Consider the following 10464-nt stretch of genomic DNA (forward strand, 5'->3'; position numbering starts at 1 on the left):
ACCATTTTTTCCCTCTTGAGGGAATAATGTTTGCATTTTTAAACTTTTAGAAGTGAACCAAATATGTCATAATACTAAAATGAATTTGTGTACACTTCTGTGTACACAGCTAATTGAACGGTCAATGATTTTCACGCGAGTCGTTAGCCATGTGCTATGAAGTTTAACATTGAAAAAAAAATATTTATTGATATATACATTTTTTTCTTTTTGATATGAAGTTTAGCATCTAAAAAAAATATCAAATTAAAAAATTAATATATATATATATATATATATATATATATATATATATATATATATATATATATATATATATATATATTTGATGCTAAATACAATAAGTTGCTAAACGTCCCAAAACGCACCACTTTGAGGGTTGCGTTATACCCGTGTATTACAGACGTCCCAAAAATATTCTCAATTTCAATTTATCTCCGAGTGTTGATTTTTTTTTTTTTAATACAAGACAGTGTTAAACTTTTGAGTATCATTTGAGTTACTTTTGTCTGCATCCAGAAAGTATTCCGACAACCGATATTTGTATTTTATTTTTTTGACGTCCTGTCCAAAAAAGTCCAAAGGAGCCGGATTACTTTTTGGCATTTACATATGTACACATTTATTTATAAAAGAAAGGGAAGGCAAAATAATGGTTCTGGTGTGACATTCATTTGCTGATAAACAGAAAGGAAGTACCTTTATTGAGTATTTTACAAATACTCAAGTTTGTTTTTTATTTTCTTTTTTTTAAATTACTGGGATTCTTCCAAGAGTGGACGGCTTTCATCCATTTGTTGTCTCTTTTCGGGAAGCCTGGAAAAAAAGAAAAAAAGATCGGCAAAACAAGATTTTATTTTGGAGAGTTTAAAAAAACATTTTGCCACATTCTGTAGAAACGTAAAAACAAAAAAGAAAGTGTGTTATTTACCTTTGCGAGCTTGCCGGGTGCGAGACGTAATAAAGCCCCAGCAGGAAAGCCTGACAACACATCAACGGAGGAAGTCATTGAACGCACCGCAGATTTGTTTGCCCCCCCCGTAAATACCCCCCACCTTTGGAATTCCTCAACTCACAAAAGGGGGAGGGGCTACTCACTTGAAAACAACAACAAAAAAGATTCAACTTACTCCCAGGAAGGCCAACCCTCCTTGGATGGCCGACGCCCACTCGAAACTCAGCCGCTGTGTGATGACGCCGCCCATGGTGGGCCCGTAAAACATCCTGGAAATTTGGGGGGGGAGGGCGGGGGGGTTCACAACACCTTTGACTGATATCGCAAATTTCCCCCCTACCCGACTCGTGTGCTGACTAAACGGGCATCTGTGTAAAATTGAAGCTTTGTGAATATTTTCATGATGCGGATTTTTAAATTGAATGTAGACATCAAATTCTGTTTGTTGTGTCGGTTCTGTATAAATATAATACAGTGATACCTCAGCTCATGAACTTAGTTGGTTCCCAGAAAGTGTGTGCAAGGCCAAAAGTTCATCTGCCAAACATTTATCTCCAATAAGAAACCATTAGAAATTGAATAATCCGTTCCCGGGTCCCCATAAAACATCATTTTCTACTAAATAAGCCTTCACACTACACAAAATATACCTCTTATTTTATGTATCATAAATGTGTTGTATTGTAATTAAAGAAATAAACTGTACTGTAGAATAGTCGTTTTATTTACATTTGCGATGGTGGTTGCTGTAGTTGCCTCTTGATGATATCCTAGTGAAGTTGCCGTGCTTTTTGGGCGATAATACCCTCACTCACACTGTCCCCTGCTAGCTGATTTTCGTTATTCCAAATCAACAGAAGTTTTTCAACCTCTTCTATTGCCTGAGACCGTTGCTTAGACAACACAGAAACACTCTTAGCCACGTGTAGCAATGGTCGACTTAGCATACTGTTACTGGGACGCTCGTTGGTGTTTCTCGATGATCTCCTTCTCATGCTCGACCGTCATGTTCTTTTGTGTCCTCTTGGGCTGAACACTAGCCTGGGGCGGGGTCTTTTTCGGTCCTATTATAGCAAAAGTACTCCACTCGATAACAAACCACGTCTGCACTAAAACTGGGGCGTGTGTGGAAAACTAGTCCGCCAGCCACCGTGGCGCTGCGTGGTTTGGTTCGTCCGCCGAAAACTAGTTTGTATGCCAAGATTATATTCTGGCGAATTTAATGTTCGTAGGGTGAAAAGTTGGATCTAAAGCGTTCGTAAGCCGAGGTAGCACTGTATAAATGGAGACGTGAGGAATTGTGACGTTTAACCCCCCCCAATTCATTTGTGCATTTTTTTTCATTACAATTTCCCAAACATCCAGATCAGACCCGACTAGTCGTCCAAGACTCACCCCATAGACCAAACGGCTCCGAATAAGCCCGACACCATTCCTAGAGTGCTCAGTCCCTCCTCAAAACCGTTGGCGCTGCACGAAAGGGGGTGGGGTGAAAACCTTGGCGGTGTAAAATGGCGGAAAGGTTGCCAAGCCGGGGCGACTGACTAGGCGCACGTGATGACCTCCGGGAAGATGGGGATGGCAGTCATGGCCAGGGAAAAACCGATCACTCCCAGCATGACCACCAGCAGCCACAGTTGCCTGACGATTCAGATCATTTTGCTCATCAATCAAACGTCACGCCAATTACAAATTAATAACAATAATAATACATTTCATTTTCAAGCAATATAGCTAGCTAGCTCGCTATTTGAGGAAACATATTAACTATCTAGTTAGCTAGATAGCTAGCTAGCTTTCTATCTATTTGAGTTACTTCCGGGTTGAGTGAACACTGGCGTGTGTGGCTGCCGCTGCTCACCCGCAGAAAAAAATCCCTTGTGACTGTAAAGTGTCCTTGAGAGTTTTGAAAGGCGCCTAGAAATCAAATGTATGATTATAATAGATACGTAGCTAGATAGATAGCCAAGCAGCTTGAGCGCTAATAGATAGCGAATAGAAAACTAGCAGATAGCAAAGAGATAGCTAGGTAGGTAGCTAATAGATGGCTAATACATAGTTAGCTAGATAGCTAGCCAGCCAGCTAGACCGCTAATAAATAGCTAATAGATAGCAAACAGGTAACTAATAGGTAACTAACAGATAGCAAATAGATAGCTATGTAGGTAGCTTTATAACTAGCTTGACTGTCATAATTTACGAAAGTTTACTCACAGATACAGTGTGCTAGCTCTGGCCAGTATGCTCTTATGACTAGCGGCTAGTGATACTATGATTGTAAATGACGGAAAGAAAACAAAAGTCGCTTGCGGTCATTTCAAGAAACTTTCTCTGCAAGCTGGATTTGGCATAATCTTGTTTAGCTCGTGACCTCCCATTCCTGTTTGGTATGCTAATCAGATCAAAATCGATGGATGGGGTCAAGCTACGCTTGCTAACAATGCGAGTCAAGCTTATAATAATACTTATAATTTATAATAATAATAATACATTTCATTTCTAAGCGCCTCTCAAGGTCGCTTTACAGTCACAGGGTAAGTTTTTTCTGTGGGTGAGCAGCGGCAGCCACACGCGCCAGTGTTCACTCAACCGGGAAGTAACTCAAATAGATAGAAAGTTAGCTAGCTAATACGTAGATAACTAATAGATCGCTAGATAGAGAGCTAGACAGTCATCGGAATCATCTTTATTGCCAAGTATGTAGAACACACAAGGAATTTGTTTCCGGTGCAACACGCTGCACTAGTATCATCATCGAAACATTGCAAAGAGGCACTATACAGTTTGGGTTACTGTTTATAGAGTTAATGGCTTGGGGGAAGAAGCTGTTTGAATGTCTGCTGGATTTGGTGCACATTGATCGGTAGTGCCTGCCTGAGGGGAGTCGCTGGAAAAGGTGGTGGGCAGGGTGCGGAGGGTCCAGTAGGATTTTTCCGTGCCCTTGTTTGGATTCTTGCAGTGTGCAAGTCCCCGAGAGTGGGTAGGGCGGTGCCAATGATTTTTTTTCCATATAGCTAATAGCGAGCTAGCTAGCTAGACAGCCAGATAGCAAATAGATAGCGACATAGCTAGTGTTAAGGCCATTATTAATGACGCAGGTAACGGCTAGCTAGATAGTTTGCTAACAATTATTCATCCAAAAGGAAACACGCTGGATTGCGATATTTGTTTGTTGTGTTGCTGCGCAATCATTGTACGAATAATGGCTCCTAAATGCCTGCGTGTAAATTTGCTCCGGAAAATATCCATGAGGGATGGTTTCATGAAGAGAGTTGGAATTTGGGAAGGTACCTGGGGATGTGAAGGAAAGGGACGGGCCCCAGGAAGAGGAAACCGGCCGCCGTGGCCACTCCGCCAATCACCATGAACCAGCTCCTGGATTCCTAAAGAGAACAAAAAAAGCGTGCTTAAAAAGAAGGCCCACGAGAAACAAAAATGGCTTCCCATACTCACAGGGTATTTATCGGTGAAGAAGCCCATCAACGGAGAACCCAACGAGTACGGGAAGGACAGACCTAGCATGATCAGGCCCACGTAGCCGGTGGACAGGTGGAACTGTTCCACGGCGTACAGCGACAAGGTGGCGTCCAGGAAGCCCAGACCCGAACTCAGGGTGAAGATGACGTAGCAGAGCAGGAGGATTTTCAGGTTCTTGAGAAGTTTGAAGAAGGACGTCTTTGAGGAAACGGCGTCTGGGAAGTGGCGGGCGGTTAGGATTCCTGGGTTAGCTGGCTAAACGGCTTGCCCGAAGTCGGATGATCAGGCTGGACTACTTTGCTGCCCGGACGGAAACTTGACGCATTTTGACAAATGGCTAGATTTAATCATAATAATCATACATTTCATTTATAAGCGCCTTTCAAAACTCTCAAGGTCACTTTACAGTCACAGGATAAAGTTTTTCTGTGGGTGAGCAGCGGCAGGCACATGCGCCAGCGTTCACTCAACCCCGAAGTAACTCAGAAAGCTAGCTAATAGATCACAAATAAATAGCTAATACATAGCCAACAGCTACCCAGCTAGACAGCTTACAGCCAGCCATCTAGACAGCTAATAGCTAGACAGCTAGCCAATGGATAGCTAATAGATAGCTTACAGCCAGCCATCTAGACAGCTAATAGCTAGACAGCTAGCTAATGGATTTTATTTTGTGATGCTAGAAAGTGCGTAGATGGATGGGCTTATTTAAGACTTTGATAGGTCGCCGTCCAGGTTTTCCCACCGCCCCGAGTCCATATGGATCAGACCCGACGAGTTCGCTGGCCCCAAAAATAAAACTAACGCGACGTGTGAAGGTATTATACCGATAGACGGAAGGATGTAGATGTTGAGCGGCACCATGACCAACAGGAAGCAACCGAGCACCATAAAGGGAACCTCGTATCCAAAGGACTGGTAGAACCAGCCTCCCACCGGCGGTCCCAGGATCAGGCCCAGACCCGTAAACACTTCCAGACTTCCCTGCAAGGAAAGCAATCAAGAAAAAAAATACACATCGATTTTTAAATGTACGCTTTCGAAACTCATTCACTGCCAGACAATGTGCAAAAACGTGTCCAGTCCGGTGCCAGGGTTTTTGTCATTGTCACTCCAATTGCAGGACCCACAGAATATTGACTTTTAGGACGACATCAACATTCAATACAGCATTAGAAACCTTAGACTATTGTATTTCATCAGAAAAAAAGTTAATTCCTAAGTTATATGGGTATGGAGTTATCGGAGCTTGAAATGGTGGCAGATGTCCAAAATACAATGTAATACATACCTATTGGTTTATATAGCGCTTTTAAAAAAAGGAAATGCTGCCCCCTTGTGGAAGGGAAAAACATTACCAGAGGTCTGGCCAGCACTTTATCGGCACACAAACATAAAAACCAATACCCAAACAAATTCGGGAATGGTCATATTTTCAATTCCCGAATAAATTCGTGAATGGCATTGAATGAGTTAATAAACACCCGAATCCTTATTTGAAACCTTAACCCCCGCCCTAAAACCCTAGCACAGGTCTGGCCAGCGCTTTATCGGCACACAAACATGAAAAACCATAACCCGAACGAATTCAGGAATGGTCCTATTTTCAATTTCCGAATGAATTCGGGAATGGCAGCGAATGAATTCAATTCGCTCACGCGAACCCAAAAAACGTCAATAAAGATTTTTGTGAGGTAATAGCTGAAGGAATGCAGCTCAACATATTTGCAGGGCTGAGGTGAGGCGCCGCTCGCTGACTGTGGCGTATTCATTCACATACTTTTCCCACATGACCACTCGGACGGTGGCGGACACAATGGACAATGTCAAGAGTCAAGAAAAGGGGACAAAATCAGACCCGCCGCCCTTGCTGGATTCAAACCTTTTTATGGAGCCGTGTTGTGGCGACCTTTGACCACGCTGACGATGACCCGACAAGGTGTGTCGAAACCAGAGACATAACGCTCGATTGTCGTCTCAACACATTTGCTATTTATTAGCTACCTGGGTAGCTAGCTAGCTAGTTAACTAACTGTCTAGCTATCTGTTAGCTAGCTTTCTTCTGAGTTACTTCCGGGTTGAGAGAACGCTGGCGCATGTGGCTGCTGCTGCTCACCTACAGAAAAACTGATCCTGTGACTGTAAAGTGAGCTTGAGAGTTTTAAAAGGCGCTTACAAATGAAATGGATTATTTTTATTCTTGTTATCACTCACTTGCGCGGCAGGCATCGGGGGAATGCGACGGCGAGCGTTAGCGCTCGTGACGGCGCAGCGTAAACAACATGCCGGATGAAGACAAAGGGCCGCCCACACTCACCAAAACAGTCGCCACATTGTTTGGGAAGACTTTGGCCGAGAGCGCAAAGGAAGAAGTCATGGCGGCGGCGAAGCCCACCGCGTCCACGGACCTCACGATGATGCACAAGGTGATGAAAACCGTACCGGCGGGGACTCGGTCCAGCAACCTGCCAAGAGAAATCCATCCCTAGATAAGACAGTGGTTCTCAAACAGAGCCCTGGGGAGCGCCAAAGGTCTCAGAGGCAACAAATAATAATGAAAAAAATCAATTTGTTTGATTGCTTTAAATTGGGAGGATTTTGAAGAGGAAAACCCAAAACCTCCCTGGACCTTAACTCGTTCACTGCCAGACCATGTGCAAAAATGTGTCCCCTCCAGTGCCAGGGCTTTTGTCATTGTCACTCCAATTCCAGGATTCACAGAATGTTGAGTTTTAGGACTACATCAACAGTCAATATAGCGTAAGAAACCTTAGACTCTCTTCTTTCATCGGGAAAAAATGAGTTAATTCCTAAATTATATGGATCTGGGGTTATCTGAGCTTGAAATGGGGGCGGATGTACAAGATACAATACCATACATGCATATAGATTTATATAGCTCTTTAACAGCAGCTGAAGCTGTAACCAAGCGCTAACATGGAAAAAAGAGAAATTCTGCCTACTTGTGGAAGGGAAAAAAGCATTGCGAGAGGTCTGAGCAGCGCTTTGTCGGCACACAAACATGAAAAACCAAAACCCGAACTAATTCGGTCATATTTTCAATTCCCGAATGGCATTGAATGAGTTAATAAACACCCAAATCCTTATTTGAAACCTTAACCCCGCCTGAAAACCCTAACACAGGTCTGCCCAGCGCTTTATCAGCACCCGCCTTGCAAGAAAAACCAAAACCTGAACAAATTCGGTAATGGCGCTCCACTGTCATGCTTTTCGAATCCCAAATAAATTTGTGAATGGCAATGAATGAGTTAAAAATATTGTCGCGCCGCCATCTTGGTCAGGTCAACAACAAGAAAAGCGTTTGAAATGGATCCAAATTACGATGTGGTCACCCAAAGAGAACGGTGCAACCCGACGACACGAACAGTCCCAGGATCAGCATCATTTTTGCACCGATTTGAACAATCTGAGAGAGGCGGGAAGGAAAAATAAGACATATTAAGTATGCGACCAATCATATGCATGTTGTCATACTGTAACTTACATATCGGCCCAGGATCAAGGAGCCAATCAAATTGCTCACGGCGTAGCAGCCAAATATGACACCAACCATTGTCTGAGAAGCACCTTTTTTTTCAGCCTGGGCGCAAAATAAAATACAGCGATACCTTGGCTTACAAACTTAATTGGTTCCCAGACAGAGTGTGTAAAGCGAAAAGTGTCTATCCCAAAAAATAATTTCCCATAGGAAACCATTAAAATGAGAATAATCCGTTCCCACGTCCCCCAAAAAAAACATCATTTTCTACTTTCTAATGAGCCTTAAACACATACACATAATATACTTTGCTTTGTGTATAATAAATGTGCTATGGTATTATAATGAAAGAAATAAACTGTACTGTATAATAAAATGGTTTTATTGACCATTGTGACGGTCTTTGATGGCTTGATGGAATGGAGTGGCCGCTTTCATCAGCATTAAACACGTGATGAGGAACGAACGTAGCCTTCTTCTTTCACCATCTCGAGGAATGATCCCTTGGAGGTGCTTTCTCTGCCATCATTTTAGCTAGTTCCCCAGCAATTGTGTTCTGTTTAGCCGGGTTGATAGCTTTTTACATCAAGTGTAAAAATGGCTTGTGCGGGTTATTTGTGGACCCTGATCGATGGGATATTTTAACCTTGCAGTCTAAACTTTGCCTTTGAACTATTAAAGTTGAAACTAGTCCAAATTTCACTGTTTTCTATTCATTTTGTCACTCTCTGTCGTCTGCCTGTCTCTTTAATGTTTAAACCACCTCCCTTCACTGCTGCGTTCTTGACCAATCACGTGGCATTAACCAAAGACGGGAAGCAATTAAGTTCGTAAGCCAAGGTATGACTATATCAAAAAATAATTCAAATGAATTCCCCCCCAAAAAAGGATTGTGTGTGAAAAAATGTGTACCTCGATAGGAAAGAAAGGTCCCAGGATGGAGTAGCAGATCATGGAGCTGAAATTGACCGACGCCATGGAGATCAAGGTGAGGGTCTGCTGCTTTGTCATTCTTGATGGAGGTTCCCTCAATTCCTCTTCTTTTTCCCCCCAAAAAAGTGAAGAAAAAAATATGATTTACTATTCTGGGACTATTTTATGACAAAAAAAAAAAAAAAATCACATTCCACAATTTTAAATTGACCAATCACAAACTGAACAAATATAGAATCTTATTGAACGCCGTTTACCCTTCATATTGAATATAATCGTACATCAAATTTTCTTGTTTCTCAACAACTTTATTCTCAAAATACAAGTAACATCCAATTTACGACCGGCGCGACTTACGACCACAACAGACCCTTTTTTTTTTTTTTTTTTTTCATTTTAATTCAACGCGCTTAACGCCCGCCCGCCCACATGGCGTACGAATCACATCGTTTGCAAGTAATTTAACACCGAGTCCCTATTCAACATTTTGAATGTATTTCAACTTACGACCCTTTTGACTTACGACCGTTTGGTCGGAACGGAACCCGGTCGTAAGTTGGATGTTACCTGTATCTAGAATTGTTTTGCCCTAAAAATATTTATCACCAAAATTAATTTGCTGGCTAGCTAGCTATCTATTAGCCATCTAACTGGCCAGCTGGCTGTATGGCTAGCTATTAGCCATCTACTAGCTCGCTAGCTAGCTTTCCAGTCGAGTGAATGCTGGCGCGTGTGGCTGCCGCTGCTCACCCACAGAAAAACTGACTGTAAAGTGACCTTGACAGTTTTGAAAGGCACTTATAAATGAAATGTATTCTTCTTTTTATTATTATTAAAATTACTTTGGGCAACCAATCGATGACCAAATTAAGTGACAACGTTTATCCAACAACTAAATTTAAAATATAAAATGAGGGTATGGTGGTTTTAAATTCCCCTGAATCGACAAACTTTTCAAAATGTTCAAATTCATCCTGAATTTACAAACATTTTGTATCGTAGAGGCTAGTAAAAAATGCTATAAAATTAGCTACGTACATAATTTGCTGAATATTGAGACCTCAAAAGGTGAACCGCGATATAGCGAGGGACGTGTAATCTTAAACCCGACCATAAAAACAGCGAGTAAGCGGAGGTTTTTTTTTTTTTTTTTTTAATGAAAACCGGGGCGCAGTTTAAACCGCGAAGAAGATAAACAACGTCATTTTAGTTCGAACCTGTTTCCCCCCTCGAACATCCACTTTTTTGTGTGTTTGTACGAATTCTAAAAGGTGAAAGGAGACCGCCGGATTGGCTCCCCAACGTCAAGTGTACCCGGTGCACATAATCACGGTTGCTCCTTGTTCAATTGCAGATGAGGTCAAAAGTAACCGACCTGGTGGCGGAAGTTCCTCCGCTTCCACTTCGGCCGACATTTTGCTTTCTTTGTGTCCCAAGTGTTTCGATCGTCAAAAAGACAAACAAAAGCAACTGGCAACTGGCAACTGGCTGGCAAGAGCAAGCAGACGCGCCCACGTTCACTTGCTGGACATCTTTTTTTTTTTTTTCTTCCCCCGATTTAACGTAGGACAGACTCAGCAGCCGCTTCCGGGGCGCCTTC

General features: G+C 42.4%; 1 protein-coding gene across 1 annotated transcript; it reads right to left on the reverse strand.

The window, feature by feature from the left end:
- Nucleotides 1-592: 592 nt before the first annotated feature.
- slc18b1 (solute carrier family 18 member B1) lies at nucleotides 593-10408 on the reverse strand. The gene is made up of 13 exons (XM_089004188.1): nucleotides 10240-10408; nucleotides 8844-8971; nucleotides 7938-8033; nucleotides 7786-7859; nucleotides 6750-6897; nucleotides 5260-5416; nucleotides 4409-4647; nucleotides 4247-4338; nucleotides 2501-2596; nucleotides 2351-2425; nucleotides 1131-1224; nucleotides 932-981; nucleotides 593-816 (listed from the first exon to the last, which is right to left on the reverse strand). Exons 1-13 carry the CDS (start codon nucleotides 10277-10279, stop codon nucleotides 756-758), a joined length of 1350 nt encoding a protein of 449 aa, XP_088860314.1. The 5' UTR covers nucleotides 10280-10408; the 3' UTR covers nucleotides 593-755.
- Between the last annotated feature and the right edge of the window lie 56 nt (nucleotides 10409-10464).

The sequence above is a fragment of the Hippocampus bargibanti genome, linkage group LG09 (genome assembly GCF_051943395.1).
Source record: "Hippocampus bargibanti isolate YZ-2025 linkage group LG09, ASM5194339v1, whole genome shotgun sequence".
Classification (NCBI taxonomy): Eukaryota; Metazoa; Chordata; class Actinopteri; order Syngnathiformes; family Syngnathidae; genus Hippocampus; species Hippocampus bargibanti.

Bases quoted from the DNA above. Each gene is read 5' to 3' on its own strand.
- slc18b1 (XM_089004188.1), bottom strand. From the start codon at position 10,279: ATGTCGGCCGAAGTGGAAGCGGAGGAACTTCCGCCACCAG. The intron at 4,648-5,259 runs GTATAATACCTT...GCCACTTCCCAG, and splicing joins CTACATCCTTCCGTCTATCG to ACGCCGTTTCCTCAAAGACG. The intron at 817-931 runs GTAAATAACACA...CTTTTTTTCCAG, and splicing joins CACCCGGCAAGCTCGCAAAG to GCTTCCCGAAAAGAGACAAC.